Genomic DNA, 18954 nt, shown 5'->3' with positions numbered 1-18954 from the left:
CCTTTCTGTTTGCCTGAGTGTACTCTCTTTGGGCTTTTGCCTTGGTTGCCCTTGTTCGGCCGTTGTTAACTTCTGCCTTTTTCTGTCTCCTTTCTTCTATGTTGCGTAGTGTTTCTGCTGATATCCACTCTTTATGGTGTCTCTTCTTTATTCCAATCACTTCCTTACATGTTGTTGTGAGAGTTTCCCTTATCCTTTCCCATTGGTCTTGCTGGTCTCCTTCATCACTGCTTAGATCTTGCAAGGCTTGATATCTGTTCTTCAGCTTCAGTGTGAATTGTGAACACTTCTCTTATCTGTGTGTCTTTTTTTTTTTTTTCCCTTCTTTTTCCGTTTTTCTCCCCTCCCAATGTTAGTCATTATGCCAATTCCCAATCCCCTTCCTGGTCGTTGCGCACTCTACCCCCTACCGTCGGTCTGGGAGGGCGGAGACTATCACATGCTTCCTCCGACACATGTGTACCCAGCCCACCACTTCTTTTCACCTGGCAGCGCGGACTCTCACTGGGGGAGTGTAACTTGTGGAAGGTCACACTACCTCCCTCCAGATCCTTCCCTCGCTGTGCAGGCGCCCCGACCGAACTGTAGGAGTCGCTGTATACAACGACCCGGACCCACCCACCGGCTTCCCTCCCGCTGACTCTGCCAATCGAGCCAGTATGACGGCCGGCCAAGCCGGAGGCAACGCTGACAGCCGGATTCGATACCAGTGTCTCTTGCGTTGGTGATGAGCACTTAGTCCGCTGAGCCACCCAGCCGCCATCTGTGTGTCTTTTAAGAGGTGGACATTGAATATCTGTTTCTTTGATGTTGTTTCCATCCAGTGTTTCTTCAGTTTCAACTTGAGCGTAGCGCTTAGTAGGTGGTGGTCTGATGCTATGTCTGCTCCTTGCCTTACTTGCAGGTCCTGTAGTGATCTCCTGAACTTGCTGGTTATGCAGAAGTGGTCTATCTGGTTCTCAGTCACTCCATCCGGTGATACCCACGTTTCTTGCCTGTACACGCTACTATTCCCAAATCAAATCTATATCATAGGTATTATGTTTCATCATGAATGCATGAAAGGGGGGGGGGGGGGGGGCGTTTTTTGATGCTTTGATCGTCACCAACGGCATACGTTGTGGAGTAACGTTACACACACATGTTGCGATTGAAGTGAAGACATGGTTGGATCAACGCAGGATTGATACCATATAGACCTTACCTTCACGAGGATGTACCCCAAAAAGAATATTCCAATTATCTGATAGCGAGTCCCAGTATTGGTGTCGATCGTGTCGCCAACATAATCCATGCATTGGGAGCATTTGACGCTTCTCAATCCGATCGTTATAACCACTCCATTCGCCCGACAAAGAAAAGTGCCCCCGGAGACATTTGGCCATTGCACAGGCCAAGATACAAGGTTTCAAAGGGTGCTCGACACTGCCATCTAGCTGGATGCGGCCGGTATTGCACTTTGGCGAACTCAAACTCATTCCCTATGTTAACACAGAGGTCCCCGGATGAATAATGAATACAAATATGGAAAAAAAGGAAAAACGATCAAATAACGTATATACGTTGTTGGCGGGGAATGAGTTAATAACGACGCCACTCAATTTTAAATAATTTACAATGGTACTCTGGCCATTGAATGAAGCTGGTATTGATTCTAAGGGAATGCTATTTTAATTAGCCTATTCCTTTGTTTTCCAATGTTCTCCCATTTATTTCAGGCACAAAGGCGTCAGTAGTTTGTGTGCATCAGGTACATCCTAGAACGCACAGCAAACACATTGCTGCTGCTACTCAGTTCAGTTATGACAAAACAACCCTTCTATTAACAACCATCCGATGAATTTATGTCTATGAATAACCAATATTTGCAAACCTACTAGTAGACCACTGAGCCTATAAGAACAAAAAATATTCTGTGTGAGAGAGGAGACTTGGCCACTTGCCTTTCATGAACTAGATTGAAAGTTGTATCCACACCAAGCAGCCAGTCTCCTGGCACCTACAATAACATTCTGCTCTCTATCTCTTGCCTTCCTAATACACTTAACCGTATCCTGGTGTCTTGTGTCTTAGGAATGAAATTCATCTACAAGTCAATAGTGGGCTTACTCTGTGCGAGAGAGGAGACTTGGCTACTTGCTTTTCATGAACTATAGTGAAAGTTCTGTTTCATGTTAGCTGCCGCTCAGCGTCATATTGCATATATCTCGCTTCAGCGTATATACACTGAATAAAAAATTACACCATGTACCTTTACATGCCAGCATTCATCTGGCCACACCCCCATCCGCTTACCTAGATAAGCAGGGGTGGGGTCACACACTCATCTCTTTCCCTTCTCAAATTTCATCCACAAGCTACGTGCTGCTCACATGCCCACTTGACGTGGAGAAAAAGGAAGAACAAGGAGATACGTTGACATCATATCTTTATTTTCTCTCTCACTATTTTCGAGAAAATACGGCGATATTGTCTTCGTTACTGGAGTGTCTGGAAGATGATGATCATTCTACACCTCCACCGGTTTTTTCGTATTAGGAGCTCACGCTGCTGACATGCTTCCCAACTACAATCCTCCTTGCTGCGGCTGGATGGGGTAAGACCCTCCGGCAACACAGCTGGACTGTAGGACACACCGACTGTTGTGAGAAGCGGTGGGTTCCAGGTTGGGTATGTACTGTTTTGCTTGCGACCTCTGGTTGTTGTTGATGCTATGGGGGTTAGCTAACAATTTACGAAACGCCGACCCCAGGCTAAGGTCCTCTGCTCGGCTTAACACGGCGGTCGGAGGATCTTGGCCTGACGGCCATGATGACTAATCTAGTGGCCCGCGCTAGGTTCTGGTGATCCCAGGATTCTAGAGCGGATGCTTCTCTGTCCCGTGTAGGCGCCATCTTTCATATACAAATGAAAGTTTACCCTAACGAGGAAATGTGGGCATAAGATCTTCTTTATCGGAAGTTCCATGCTCAAAGGGCCCTGTGTGTGTCTGGATCACCGTTGAAACTGTGTTCTAACATCTCTTTTTCTTTTCCCTGTTAGGGAAGGGATTGGGACAGCGGCCTGTCTGCAGTATAGCTTGTTATGTCATTGTATACAGTTCAGGTGTTGGCTGGTTAGCTTGCGTGCTAGTTATGGCCTACTACCAGTCAGCCGTTAGCCGCGCAGATGTTAGCTGCAGCGTTAGCTCGCTGTGTTTACCAGGCTGGTATACGTTAGCTTGTGGCTATCAGCCGATCGGCTGTTAGCTTAATGCTACACTGTTGAACGTTCTGAGACTATAACATGCTTTAAACACTCTGACTACGACGTCATCTTTGACAGAGGATGTTAGTCGAACCTACCGGGAGCCCGGCCGGCGAGGACTGCGTCAACAAGGAGAACCGTAGCGGTGGGGTGGAGCAGCGACGCTGCCCGTGTCGTCAACACAGGAATGCTGTGTTTACTATCGGTGCCCTGTTAGCCAGACTGCAGTTCGCTTGGTCTGCGTTCACGGTAGGAAAGGTCCTGACCAGACCTTAAAACGCATCTTCTTCCTTCCCTTCTAATGTTTTGTAATAACGATGTTTTCCAAAACGGGTGTTGCTGCAATACATTTAGGATACGACGCGAGTTGTGTGTGAATTGTCTTGTCACTGGTATTAGCTTCTCCATACAAATCGGGTTTTTTGTTACAGATGTGAAGTATCAAACATTAAATGTCTATCGTCTCTGTGATCGTATAGTGGAAATTACCCTTCATCTACTCTGCGTCATTTCAATGTGGTTCGGTTGTAGGAAGGAAGCACGGACGAGATGTTTTTGAATAAGACTGCTGTGTTTATTCCATTCCAAATAAACACAAACTATGAATCAAACAAGTACTGAATTTCCTTTCTATATCTAAAATCACCGTCTTTGGGTTGGCTGTAGGTCCATGTCCTCTGATCGGCTGGGGCCGCTCAGAGCGTCTTCTCCTGGTTTGGTTGTCTCGGCAACACGAGGCCCTCTCTTTGTTTTGCTGCTGGTTGGCAAGGCAACCTTTGGTCTTCCGTGATCCTCTTGCTCAGAGCGGAGCGCTCGTTTCGTCTTCTCTCTGGATCCCTGCTGCGATGGTCGATTCTCCTCAGCGTCTGTAGTTAAAGACAATTCTCCGCCCCTTTTCCCTGCGTCGTCCTGTGACGTCAAGCTAGGGGCGTCACTGTTTTCTATTGGCTTAACGTGATCTCGGCTATTTTGTATCCTTAAAGGCACATGATACTATTTACATACTGACTATTAAAAGCGTTTCCGTTCCCTTATCTGGAAGTTTTACAGTTCTCTCTCCTTGAACAGAGAATAGAGAGCATACGTGGTTTCTTGATTTAACAGATACAAAGTACTTTGTGGTGGTTTTCCTTATCCTTATCATTAAGAGATTTATTCTTTATCTTGACTACAGTTCCAAATATTCTTTCCTTCAGTTCTGTCCCAATGTAACTATGTAATTGAACCTTATTTTTGATGGTTTCATACTGGTTGTATTTCTCTAAAGTAATCTTTCCTTGTTTTATCGATCTGCTCAAACTCTATATAAGTTAAAGTGGTATTTTTAGCTTAGTTGAACACTCTGAGTATCTTGTCTAGTTTTAACATAAAGGTACTTGTGCTTTTGCTTACAAACTAGTAATTATGTATTGTTCTAATTTCTAATCTTTGGTTCATAATGTTTTATAGTATAACTAAGCTTTTAACGGATCAATCGGTATCTTTATAGTCTTAAACTTACTTATACCTTCTTATCTATCTATCTACTATATTTGCCTGTATTTTATTTAGTTTTACCATTAGATTGTTTTTAACCCAGTTCTCAAATTCCTGTCTTCTAAAAACCGCTCTCCTGACTCAGGAGGACATCATGTCAACTATTCTCAGGGCCCTCTCTTCAGGATCAATGATTGTTGCAGCTGCGCTAATACCATAACCACAAGGCCCGACCCTTACGTTGACCTAAGGCCGTATCCTTGGAGGTAATCTACTGACCTCCCTCATAGCTGAGTTCAGTTCTGTTTCTCTATGGTTTATAACTAACCTATCTGACAAACCCATCTGTTTTAACTACTGCCTCAAGGCCTCAAACCTTTCCAGTCTATCTGTTGTATAAGATAATATATGACTGGTGTCCTTCTGCTTTTAGAATATGTGCCTGGGGCGGGGGAGGTCATTTCTACCACAGTGGCCTAAGGCATGGTCAAGCTACAGACACCCATTTACCACTTACTATCAGCATTTCGTCCGGTATAATTGTACATTTCCTTGGGATTTACACATGTTTATTTTGACAATACATGACAGATGTAAAAATTATCTGGTTTGTTGTGTTGAGAAACATCATGTGTGTTCATGTACCGTGTACTCACAACTAAGGGGGTTAATTAACCTATAAAGCTATGCTTAGTGACATATGAGTGAAGAATAAATTATTTTCTCAGCCTGTAATGACAATGAACAGTGTGTTCACATATTAACAGGTTTACCTGTTCAACTGGCCGTATCATGGGTAAGGTAGGAGGGGTGTTCCCCCCGGTTCTCTGGGGACTTCCCCACCCTCCTCTCAGACATGTTGTTTACAATATATTGTGTCACTGTGTTGTGGAGATACGATGTAACCCTTAGCTTAGTTGCTGGGGTTGTGCTAAACCACTTGAGAAGCACATGTGTAAGTCTGGTACCGGGGCTCTTAAGGGGGCCCTCTCTATTCTGTGTTTTTTCCTTAGTAAAAATCATATAGCAGGTTAGCACATGAGCTGTGTGAAGCTGTTAGACACTTCATGTAGCTGACTATGACTGTGTCATGCTCTTTTTTGTCATTACATCGTATCATGGGTGTGGGGTCGTAAAGGGGTGAACTGGTAATCCTTTCCTCCCCTTTTGATGGGCAGGGGTTACAACCTCCTGTCCTTCAAGGTTCCTGTCACGTTGCTGTTCGGCACGTTACAGGGTAAGAGGGGGGGGGGGGGGGGGGGGGGGGGGAGTTTCCTGGTCCCACGCCCTGGAAAATTGGGCGTGTGCACCGCAGAAATTCCCCCGCCATAGAGTACGTCACTGTGCGCATCTCTGTTGGTAAGACTTCCGTGAGCTGTTCAGGTCCATATGATGGATCTGTTTCAGGGAGTGGTCAGGGCTCCTCCTCACAAAGCTCCTACTCGGGCCTTCTGTGAGTTAGGACTCTCCTTCCCTGTGAGGGAGCCTCCTCAGAGTGCAGAGCCTCCTCCTCAGATTGTCAAGGTGAGTAGAACTTCAAAAAGGAGTCCTGCTCTATTGTGTGTGTATTCGATTCAATTCGATTATTGAGTGTGTATTGGTTCAGTGCCTCCTCCTCGGAGAGCCCTAACCCAAAATATTACATGGCTCAATGTTGCAATATATTCTTTTCAATCTATACAGCTTGCGTGGGAAGTCTCTCTGGGGATTTGCGTCTCCTCCCTATGGGAGGGTGGTGGGATGTAAAAATGTAAAAGAAAATTACCCTCAGCGGCGTCACAAGGGATTCATGTCAGTCTGTGTTCTTTCTTTTTTGAATAAAAAGAAGAAGGTACATGAAGCACGACGGCTCCGTGTCGTTCTCCCAGGCGACTTGGAGGAACGATGTTTGGTGTCTTGCTAGACTATCCATTGATGCGTTTGGATCTCGACGCATACATAGTGCTGGCTCAGGTGTGTTTCTGTGACAGAATCACACAGGGGCTAAGTGCGCCTTGGTTGCTTGTTAAAACAGCGTTTTTATAGGGCAACTGGGATGGAGTTTTGTCTCTTCCGAGCGCCAGTTTAGTAGGTTGTCTCGATGAATTCTCGTTCATATCTGGGGGATGTTAACGGAATAGATCTGAACATAGGTAGAGGGGTCTCACGCCCTTGGGGTGGGCCACTGAGCACGGTCTAAATGGGGACCGTCTGGGTGGCGCCCTCTTTTCATGTTTTAGATTGACACGCATACCTACCCCCTCTCCTGGAGTGGGCATGTCGGCGTGGTTAGGACACGGGACTGGTCTGGTCACGCTGGTCCAGGTCAGTTAACCCGTTGTCCACCGGGGATGCAGATCTGCTGTTCTGGTACCCTGAGGGACTTGTGCTTTTTTCGGGGGGGAAAATGCCAGGTCAGTCCGGGTGTCACAGGGTTAGGCGCTATGGAGACCCTTTGTTGGGTACATATTGTACTCTGCACTATCGTAATGGCTTACGGCCATGCCAACCTGTACACGCCCGATCTCGTTCGATCTCGGACGCTACGCAGGTTCGGTCCTGGTTAGTACTTGGTTGGGAGACCGCCTGGGAATACCAAGTGCGGTGTGCTTAGGGCTGGTTCTCTTTTCTTCGCTCCTCTCTCACGCATGGCGAAGAGGGGGCTGAAGTAAAGTTTCGTTGATACCGTAGGCCTGGGATAACCCTTTTTTGAAAACTGAAACACTTGTACTGCGGTATAGCCAGTGTATGCCCGCAGGTGTGTTTTGGAGTTTTTTCTTGAGGGGTTATAGGAACAACCACCGCATCTGGTAACGACAGGGTGGTTGGTTCCCTGGTGTGTTGGAGCAGAGTCAACTCCCGGGTTACCCGGTTGAGTGTGCCCCTGCACGTTCATGACGTCTGCCAATCATGTCAGCCTTCTCTGCCTCGACCCCTCTGGGTGGGTTTTTTTTTTGGAGGCTTTGTCATGCAACAACGCCAGCATACGCCCCTTCCGCCGGGGGGGCTGTTTTCAGCTGACTCCTTTGGCGCCTGTCTCGTCCGCAGTGCTCCAGGCTCAGGTTACAGCCTGTTGCCTGGTTTCCCCGGTACACTGCCTGCTTCCATTGGTTAACCTTTTTTGTGTGCTTACGGCCATGCTGACTGCCTGTTCTGCAGGGTCAGTGTGCCAGGCGGTGTGCTATTGGGGGGAAAGGGCCCGCTCTTGGAGGGGCCTTATCCGAATACGCTGGCGATGTGGGGGGCGGTGTCACTAAGTGACCACCTGGTGGGGTCTGGATGCCTGGCGTCATTGACCTCTCCGGGCCCCCGTTTTCCAGGGGATCCAGTCCCTTCAGTGGATCTGGGTCTTCCTTCGCGCTCCGCTGCTACGGCCTTGCCACGGGGTTGGGTTTGCTCTTGACCCCGTGATTTCTGGGGGCAGTAACGAGGTTCTTCCTTCCGTTCGTTCCAGGGTGGCATGTGGGTTGTGCGTGTGTGTAGTCGTGGGGTCAAGCCACGGTCTGCTTACCCTGTGCGTTGAGTTGCTTGAGTGCCTCTTCGCACGGTCGGATCCGTCGCCCTCCCGTGAACCTCCAATAGGGGGGGTATCCTCCATTAGGGAGGGTCGGGGGGGCTCGGTCCTCCCCGGTCTGATGGTTGTGGGGGGCCTCAGCGGGGTTCATTTGTCGAGCTTCCAGCTCCCGCTCAGCTCCTGCTATGCAATATGACACTGAGCGGCAGCTAGCATGAAACAGAACGTTAGGTTATGTATATAACCAAGTTCTGTGAATGCTAGTGACGCTCAGCGTCTAGACGCCGCTGCAGCCCTTGATTTTTCATTGTGGTGAAATTTGTTGGGAAGGAGATGAGTGTGTGACCCCACCCCTGCTTATGTAGGTAAGCGGATGGGGGTGTGGCCAGATGAATGCAAGCATGTAAAGGTACATGGTGGAATTTTTTATTCAGTGTATATACGCTGAAGCGAGATATATGCAATATGACGCTGAGCGTCACTAGCATTCACAGAACTTGGTTATATACATAACCTAACGTTAATCCAACATAACCCCAGTCTTTCCCGATTTTAGCCCTTTATTTTTTGCAGATGTACTTGTGTGGTTCTGGTAGGCCCACTCACTAGCTCCACTAGTTTATCCACACCAACCTATACTGATATCCCAGTCTCTTTGCCTTCTTAATATACTTAACCGTATCTTGGTGACTTGTGTCTTTGTTTAAGCCTGAAATAGAATTAGTATGTCCATCTTTTACAGTCTTATTGTTGTCTCACTGTTCTGTCCTGTTTTGCACTTATTTATTATTATGTTATTCTTATTTGTGAAAAAAATCATGCACTGTAATGTCGAATCACTTTCCATTTGTATACAATATGGTGAATAAAGTAATCTGAATCTGAATCTCCAAAACAAGCTGCAGATGGTAATGATGATTGGGTAGTCTATCGTGGGATGAGCTGAGTGCATAATTTCGTTGTGCCTTAGAAAACCTAGATTTTACCCATAACACCCATCCATATTATTTGTTAACTGAACCAATCACTAACTTTATATAACATTTACTAACTCTACACACGTGAAACAATTCAAACACATAATATAATAATAATAGTTTCTCGGGAGAATGCAAAATAATTTACCCCCCCCCCTTATCTCTATTGTTTTCTCCCCTATGTCCCCCTAGGGGCTGCATACACAGACAGTTGAAATTTGTTGAAATTGCGGGACAGTAATGAATACATATGCAAGAATCATGTTTACATAATGTATTCATAATTTTGATAAAAATATAAGCATTTAATGTATTAAACACAATATTGTTGTTCTTAATAGCTTATTATACTCATAATTATATAGAAGACCATACCATGCAATCCAACATGCTGTTAAATAACCTACCGACAGCGATGGTACTGACTCCTAGAGGTTCCCGAGTAATATGGCTATAGTTAAGACGTTATGTACCCTGTGATCTCTCTTGTAATGTCATACTGAAGTGCATACATTGTCTACACTGGCTTCCTTGATTCTAAACTGGTCCAGAATTACTACAAAGTTAACATTCTTCATTCAATGATAATCTGACAAAATTGTACAATTATTAAAATGATAATACTTTTAATACTTTCTTATCATATATACATTTGATTTTTTTTAAACTTTAATTAACATGTTAAATGTAAATATATCACAGGTATATACAGGATGAATATAATAACATGAGTAGCATGAGTAGGCCTACAAAGAGTGTTATCCTGCATAAGTGAAATACATACATAAACAAATTAAAACAGCAGTGAACAATAGGGAACAACTATTAAAAAATGTGCCTATGGGGAACAGTAGGCTAAGCAAATGGCTGTAACACTAGAAATGTGCCTTCGCATTGTGCCTCCAAACACTATAAATGCGCCTCCAAGGTTTCAGCACCTTGGAGAGCACCATACTGCACGTACAGGTAGTTAGTGTTTGAGGAATCTATATTTATTACTGGACCGTGCAGCTTCCAGTAGAGCCTTCTGACCAATAGCATATTTATAAAAAGCTGAACATGTGACAGAGAAATTAGTTTTGACTTGTATTTCTCTCTTCACAAGCTCCACACTGCATCTATTTCTCTGGTCCGTCCACGCGCCGGTCATGAGGGAGAAGGTAGGTTATGTATATAACCTAGTTATATGAGTACTGGCTGAGCGTCCCGCTCTTAAGCCTATCGAGATACCTCATCTCATGTACCTATTGTACCTCCATCAACGAATAAAAAACAAATACACCCACACCTGCCGGGTCCCGCCCCTATGGAGGCGCAGCCTACAAGACAGCGGGCCTGGTCACCAAACACTCTTCCTCGCCAAAAAATCCTGTTCCCAGTAAAAGATCCCTCAAAAGGGAACTCAGAGCCGCTTAAGAGCGGGACGCTCAGCCAGTACTCATATAACTAGGTTATATACATAACCTACCGTTATATATCGTACTTGGCTTATCGCGTCCCGCTCTTAAGCCTATCGAGATATGGGTTAGAGCGGACGCGAGGCCCGACAAATGTACCCCCTGAGGACCCGTAAGCCCACATCAAGGGGTTTGGGGAGTCCCGTCACCCCATCCTTCCTAATGAAGGGGGGGGCGAAGTCAACTCCACCGGAGTGCGAGCAAGGAGGAACTACAACCCCTTGAACACACAGCACAGGCGGAACCACGTGTGACCTAACACACTGTGGCCCATACCCACACACTCCTGCTACCCTACCAACGGACGGGAAGCAGGAAAGGCCACAGACCCCAGAACCGCCTGGGAGACAGAACCCCCGGTCATGTCCATGAGGTAAAACCTTACAAAGGGGCCCGGGGAGGATCATGAAGCTGCAGCACAGATGTCCTCCACCGAGGCCCCACCCAGCAGAGCGGCAGAGGCAGCCACACCACGAGTGGAGTGCGCCCTGACGCCCCCAGGGGGATCCAGCCCGGCCAACGTGTAGCAGAGGGCAATGCCCTCGCACAACCAATGGGACAGGCGTTGTTCGATAGTGCCTTACCGGCCTGAGAACCACCGTGACAGACAAAAAGCTGATCGGTGACCCCGAGGTCCTGAGTACGGCTGAGGTAATTCCCAAGCACGGACCGGACATGACAGGTGAAGGCCTGCATCTAACTCACTAGCGTGAGGAGGCGGATGAAACGCCTGAACCACAATATCCCTGGAGCGGAAGAACTCCGGATATTTACAGGCACGAAGGCAGGATTAGGCCGCAGAGTGGCACCGCAATCGGAACGAAAGACAGGCACTCTGGTCGTACCGAGAGAGCACAAAGCACACCCACGCGTTCAGTGGAGGTGACGGCCAGCAAGAACGCATTGAACGTAGCGCAGACCGGGCAGCATGGTTTGCCAGCTGCCCCCTACTGCGTTGGCCCGACGCGTCACCAGCGAGGGAGGTGTCGGTGAAAAAATGTGACGTGAGACAGCGCCGTAACCGTCCTAGGACGGAACCTCCCGAGCGTGTTGACAACACGCTCTGAGAGGGATGCCCATAGCCCTCCAACCGTTGACTGGGAAGAGGAGTACTCTACTTCCAGTCTACAGCAAACCCCAGGCTGGTAGGGACCTGCCTGGTACGAGACCTGATGATCCACCTTGACCGCGAAGGACCAGAACGTCGTCAGGGCAGAATACACTCCGTAACCCCTGACGACGCAGAGGCCCCAGTGCGGCCTCCACGCACTTGGTGAAGATGCGGGGAGCCAGAGAAAACCGAAAGGCAGCCTCTGGTACTCATACGCTAACCCTGCAAAGGAAGCGTAGGTAAGCCCTAGGATGGAAGATCGGAGATGCGCATACGCATCCTACAGGTCTATGGAGGAGAACCAGACCCCCACCTGACAGTGTTCAACAGGTAGGAGACGATCCAAAAAATGCTGAACCTTCCCATGGGACAGGTCCAGCCTGGGTCTGACACCCCCCCCCCTCCCGATTTCTCAGGCACCAGAGAACACCGGGAGGAGAACGCCACGACGATGGCTTGCTTCGTCCACAGAGATTGGATCTCGTTGACCAGAGCTGTCACTGCTGGAGACTTAACCAGTTGGAAACAAGGCGGACAGTAATAAAATTAGCAATCAATCAATCAATCAATTCAATAACCCACGCTCACTTAAAACAGTGCACCTCCCTGCAGCTGCTTCTATAGAAAGTAGGTTTACAAAAAAAATAAAAGATCTTATAGGGCAAAGAGAACTTTTTTTTTCCTATAGGGCAAAAAAACCTTTTTTTTATTTGTTTTACCTACTTTCTATAGAAGCATCTAAGAATGAAGTTCTATAGAAAGTAGGTTAGAAACTAAAGAAAAGTTGGATGTGTTACTGTATTTGTAAATCTGGTATGTCATAAAGTCTTTCTCTGGTCTGCATCCCCTTAACAATTGTGTGTATTGAGCCGTACCCATTCTGCATCTGGTAATACAATTTTCAATCAATCAATCAATCATTCCAATAACACACAGTTGGATGTGTTAGTTTGTTGGATGTCTAGGTGAAAGACAGTTGGATGTGTTAGTTCGTTGGATGTCTTAGTTGAGAGACAGTTGGATGTGTTAGTTTGCTGGATGTCTTACTGAGAACAGTTGGATGCACTTCCAAGCTGCGTCCACATGGAGGCAACTTCTCTTTTTTGTTGTTGTGGGAACTACTTTTTCTGGTGGATGGTTTTTTCAATAAATCTTCGATTAATGTGTGTTTATTGTATAGCAATAAGGTTGGATGAATGTGCCAGTTGTATAAAAGCATTACACCACTTGTAGTCGTGGTTTGTGAAAATTAAACCATGCCTAGGGGGGTCTAACGACCACGTGATGTAATGCTTAATAACGTTACGTATGTAGTACTTGCGGTGCGTGCATTACTGCATGTTTTGGGGATTAATGAGAGGACAAAAACAATAATTATTAATAATAATAATAATAATAATAATAATAATAATTATTATTATTATTATTATTATTATTATTATTATTATTATTATTATTATAATAATAATAATAATAATAATAATAATAATAATAATAATAATAATAATAATAATAATAATAATAATAATAATAATAATAATAATAATAATAATAATAATTGTTTATTGAATTGCTGGACACTTATTGAAATGCGGGACAATGTTCTTCTCTTGCGGCATGCGGGACAGAGGGCTGAAATGCGGGACTGTCCTGCACAAATCGGCACGTTTGGCCACCCTAGATGGATCAGATCTCGGCAGATGGACTGTCTGTGTGGGCTGGAGGCCACAGGCAGAGAGGAATATTCTGTTAATTACTTTACTTGTGGAAACAGGGATACTCAACACAGGGCATTGAAGGTGTACGTAAACAACGTGATAAGACCTTAATTTGAGTATCTGGCCAATGTTATAGGATGCGCATGTCACTTTAACCCGTGAGTGAGGTCAAGGTCCTGGCGGGATGGTGCCAGGAAAACAGCCTCTCCCTGAACGTCAGCAAAACAAAGGAGATGATTGTGGACTTCAGGAGGTCGGGGGTCAAGGACTACAGCCCCCTCAGCATCGACGGGGCACCGGTTGAGAGAGTCAACAGCTTTAAGTACCTCGGAGCCTACATATCCGAGGACTTGACATGGACCACACACATTGACAGTGTTGTGAAGAAGGCACGACAACGCCTCTACTTCCTCAGGCGCCTAAGGAAGTTCCAAGTCAGTCAGAAGATCCTTAAGAACTTCTACTCATGTACAATAGAGAGCATCCTGACTGGCAACATCACCTCCTGGTTTGGGAATAGCACTGCACAAGACCGAAGCAGACTACAAAAAGTGACACGTTCAGCCGAACGCAAAATTGGAGGGGGGCTCCCCACCCTCCAGAACATTTACAACAAGCGGTGCAGGGGCAAGGCTAAGAGAATCATTAAAGACTCCAGTCACTCGAACAACTGCCTCTTTGAACTGCTGCGGTCAGGCAAGCGATACCGGAGTCTCAAGGCGAGCACAGAAAGACTCAGAAGAAGCTTCTATCCCCAGGCCATCAGGCTGCTAAACGAACAATGAACACTACACAACAACAACCATCAAACGCACATAGCACACACATCCACACGCACACACTCACTTTAAACAAACACACTGTAGCACCCACTCCACACACTTTATAGCACACACTCACTTTAAACAAACACACTGTAGCACCCACTCCCCACACTTTATATTTATTGATGAAAGATTGCACTGCAACTCGTACACCTTACTGTAAATTGTACCTAAATTGTACCTCATCCCATTTCTGCTTTGCACTGCAACTCGTACACCTTACTGTAAATTGTACCTAAATTGTACCTCATCCCATTTCTGCTTTGCACTATATAGTATTGTACATTAGTACACTGCATAGTATTGTATATTATATGGTAACTCAGTTACGTCTATTCTGCATCGAACATTGTACATATGTCTATACTGAACACTGTGACCTCATTTTCTACTTCTAAATTACATGCTATACTATGTTATTTGATACTATCTTGTCTAGCACAGTCTCTGGAGCGTAACAGTAAGAAGCATTTTGTATGAAAGTATTCTGTACTTCTGTATGACAACTAAGAAACTTGAAAACTTGAGTGCAGGATTTGTGTGAAAAATCTGACAATTTTGAGAATAGACAGACACACCACAAAATCTATTCTGTTGGACAATCTATTTTAGTGTCACAGTTAAGGTTAGGGTTAGGTTAAGGTAAGGGTTAAGGTTAGGGTTAGTTATAGAATTAATGCAATTTTTTTAATTTTTTTATCTAACCTTGATTTAATCAGGCAGGTAAATTATGAACAAATTCTTATTTACAATCACAGCCTGGCGAGAGGACAAAACGGCCTCTCGAAGGATAACAGGGAAAGGGGGCAAAAAATATATATGCCCATACTTCACATAAACATAGCATAGGGACATAGAGTAAAACTGTATATTGTATAATAGTGTCCATAGGACCCAGTGCCTTTAATTCATAGCTCAACATTGTATAGCATTTATCTTAGGACTTATTAAGATGTCTATTTTATGTCTATTGTATTATCTTCTACTTATTTTATTTACTATTGTATTCTTGCACAATCGAAGCGGGCATGGCTACCCGCATTTCACTGTATGCCCTGGTATGTATGTGATAAGTAAACCTATTGCATCTTGAATCTTGAATCTACATTGGCAGATGAGGTGCTAATTTGGTAGAGCCAGACATCATAATGACACGTATACCCTCACAAAAAGTTTTAAGAACCACTGTACAAGTTCAAGTTCTTTAATAGTTGTCATACAGAAGTACAGAATACTTTCATACAAAATGCTTCTTACTGTTACGCTCCAGAGACTGTGCTAGACAAGATAGTATCAAATAACATAATAACATAATATAGCATGAATTTAGAAGAAGAAAATGAGGTCACAGTGTTCGGTATAGACATATGTACAATGTTCTGAGTTACCATATAATATACAATACACAATACTATGCAGTGTACTAATGTACAGTACTATCTAGTGCAAAGCAGAAATGGGATGAGGTACAATTTTAGGTACAATTTACAGTAAGGTGTACGAGTTGTAGTGCAATCCTTCATCCATAAATATAAAGTGTGGGGAGTGGGTGCTACAGTGTGTTTGTTTAAAGTGGGTGTGTGCTATAAGTGTGTGGAGTGGGTGCTACAGTGTGTTTGTTTAAAGTGAGTGTGTGCGTGTGGATGTGTGTGCTATGTGCGTTTGGTGGTTGTTGTTGTGTAGTGTTCATTCATACAATGGGTAAGTAATATGAATTTCCTGATAACCTCAATTGTCTCTCAATCAGCTTCCCACTCTCTCTTGCCAGGTAACAGAGTAAAGTAAGTAAACGCTCACAGCACCTCCCCTCCTTGTGTGTGTTTGGTAGGAGTCCCTTTCTCTCCTCAGTGTAGTCCTTTGTAAAGCCAGACCTGTGAACATGTACAGTAGTTTAGGGCTCTATCCCTTCACCTGGTGATGTACAGAGCTGGCTGTAATCTCATTTTACTCTGTAACAAAGCAACTCCTCTGCAAATACAAGAGAGACCCAGCGTGGGATTACCCTTTAAACTAAAGGAACACACCAACATTATGGGCTTGTGTTCCTTTATCTTACCCACTGAACCTAAAATCCTTCTTTCTCTCCTCCATCCCCACCCCTGTCTCTCCCCACAAGGTTCTACTGGGACCTGACCATGCTGCTGCTGATGGTGGGCAACCTGATCATCATCCCTGTGGGCATCACCTTCTTCAAGGACGAGCACACGCCACCGTGGATCGTCTTCAACGTGGTCTCCGACACCTTCTTCCTCGTGGACCTCGTCCTCAACTTCCGCACAGGCATCATCAAGGAGGACAACACAGAGATCATCCTGGACCCGCAGCTGATCAAGGTCAGGTATCTGCGGAGCTGGTTCGCGGTGGACTTCATCTCCTCCATCCCTGTGGACTACATCTTCCTCATCGTGGAGACGCGCATCGACTCGGACTTCTACAAGACGGCACGCGCCCTGCGGATCGTCCGCTTCACCAAGATCCTGAGTCTGCTGAGGCTGCTGCGTCTCTCCAGGCTCATCCGCTACATCCACCAGTGGGAAGAGGTGAGTGAGAGAGAGAGAGAGAGAGAGAGAGAGAGAGAGAGAGAGAGAGAGAGAGAGAGAGAGAGAGAGAGAGAGAGAGAGAGAAACATAGCTGCCTCTGGAATGTTCATCCAAAAGTAACTTGCCAAAGTAACATATCAACTGGTCGTGTGCATCAAACAATCACTAATAATGACAATATAATTTTATCAAAGATTCTATGGCAGCTATTTCATCATGTACACATTGAAGTAAAATACAAGTTTCACTAGTCTATGGTTTAATTGGTGTACCAAGGGAAATTAGATTGATGATTGTGAGAGTTGTGCTGTGAGTGTGATGAAGTGGCTAGATTAAGAGAACATTTTCAGGGGAGACTTTGCTCCCTAATTTTTTTTTAATGTTTTTATTCCATATGGTATCTCCATGAGGTACTGGTCTACAGAGATCTATACATGAATTTCCGTTCCCTGGCAGAGGAAACTGAACCTGATTCCATCCACTCTTGTGTGAGATGTGAAGAGGTTCTTTGCTGCACCCCCAGCCACCAGTGAGGTGACGATGCTGGGGTGTTGATTAGTGTTTCTGTGTGTGTTGCTGTTTACCTGAGAAGCAGCTCAGAGAAGCATCGCTTCGCACATTCATGATTATAAGTAGCAGTTAGGGGTGTAACGATGCATCGATCCATCGAAATGCATCGATCCTAATGTGACGATTCAACTGCATCGATTTGAAAATGTTAGAATCGATTATAATCGAAAAATAAATCTAAATACAAAAAATAAAAATTATTTTAATTCTTTTATTGTTTTTGTTGACCTATAGTCCATTCATGCTGAGTGAATCAGTTCCCACAGCCACATTTGTGTATTCAAAAATGTTTGGGGAATTAACTGAAAATGTATCGAATCGTGTTCAAATGAAGAGATTTCATGATGCATTGAATCGTTGCCTGAAGAATCGTAATCGAATTTAATCGTTGTGAGGTCGCATCGTTACACCCCTAGTAGCAATAACTAATAATTGGAGATGTTTGAGTTGCCTCTGTACCAGTTGGATTTGGAGCAAAGTTCTTGTTAACAATAGGAAGGCAACACCATAAGGTACAAAACAACATAACCTCCGATTCAGTAGATGTACAATTGTGTGTCATGTGCGTAGCTATGGAAACATACATTGTGTTTTCTAATGATGTCCCCAAGTGGCAGCATGTATAGTGAGAATAATGATGGAATAATTATCGGAAGCATGATGTCCAAGCCTAATGTAAAATGGTCTCCTTTTGATATGTTCTGAACCAGTTTAATACATAGTCAGAAAGACAACCGTTGTAAAACCCTTATTAAAGAAACCCAAACTAGAAGAGTGGGAAGCCCACCTCCAATTGTGCGTTCGGCTGAACGGTCCACTCTCTGTAGTCTGCTACAGTCGTGTGCTGTGCTATTCCCAAACCAGGAGGTCATGTTACCAGTCAGGATGCTCTCCATTGTGCATGAGTAGAAGTTCTTAAGGATCTTCTGACTCACTTTGAACTTCCTTACGCGCGTAATGAAGTAGAGGCGCTGCCGTGCCTTCTTCACTACACTGTCAATGTCTGTGGTCCATGTCAAGTCCTCGGATATGTGGACTCCGAGGTACTTAAAACTGTTCACTCTCTCGACCGGTGCCCCGTCGGTGCTGAGGGGGCTGTAGTCCCTGGCCCCCGACCTCCTAAAGTCCACAATCATCTCTTTCGTTTGGCTGATGAAGTGGATTCCCAAGCTGTTCGGTTCTGCTCTGATCAGAACCTGTTTGCTGGTACTCTGCGTTGTGATTCAATACCTTAAAGCTCTGGGAATCACTTCTGTTAAAACTGACTGAGCAGGCAGAAGGAATTAGGAGGAAGGTAGTTTAACAGTTGTTTAATCAAAGTTTAAGAGTGTATACAAATTACAATAAGAAAATGCTATAGTTGTAATCACAAACACTATGCCGTAGGTGAATACAACCAGACTAATATTACAGTATAAAGAATGATAGTTGATAAGTTGTTGCTGGTCTTTGTTGTCTTGGCTAGTGAACAAAGAGTTGATTTTCCCTCCAAGAAGTTCCTTTGTCCTTCTGCTGCCTGCTGATGGGTGAGATGGTAGGTGA

The 18954-nt window shown here is 45.0% G+C and overlaps 1 protein-coding gene across 1 annotated transcript in view; it reads left to right on the top strand.

The window, feature by feature from the left end:
- Positions 1 to 18954, top strand: part of hcn4 (hyperpolarization activated cyclic nucleotide-gated potassium channel 4) — a gene marked incomplete at both ends in the record, with an annotated part of 304555 nt that overhangs the window by 100968 nt on the left and 184633 nt on the right. The window contains one exon of the mRNA XM_084337727.1: positions 16419 to 16842. Coding sequence (XP_084193853.1) covers positions 16419 to 16842 — 424 coding nt within the window. The remainder of the gene's footprint in view (positions 1 to 16418; positions 16843 to 18954) is intronic.

Source organism: Notolepis coatsorum (genome assembly GCF_963971535.1).
Source record: "Notolepis coatsorum genome assembly, chromosome: 20".
NCBI lineage: Eukaryota > Metazoa > Chordata > Actinopteri > Aulopiformes > Paralepididae > Notolepis > Notolepis coatsorum.
Note: the sequence above shows the minus strand (reverse complement) of the source record. Positions and strands in the feature narration are given on the sequence as shown.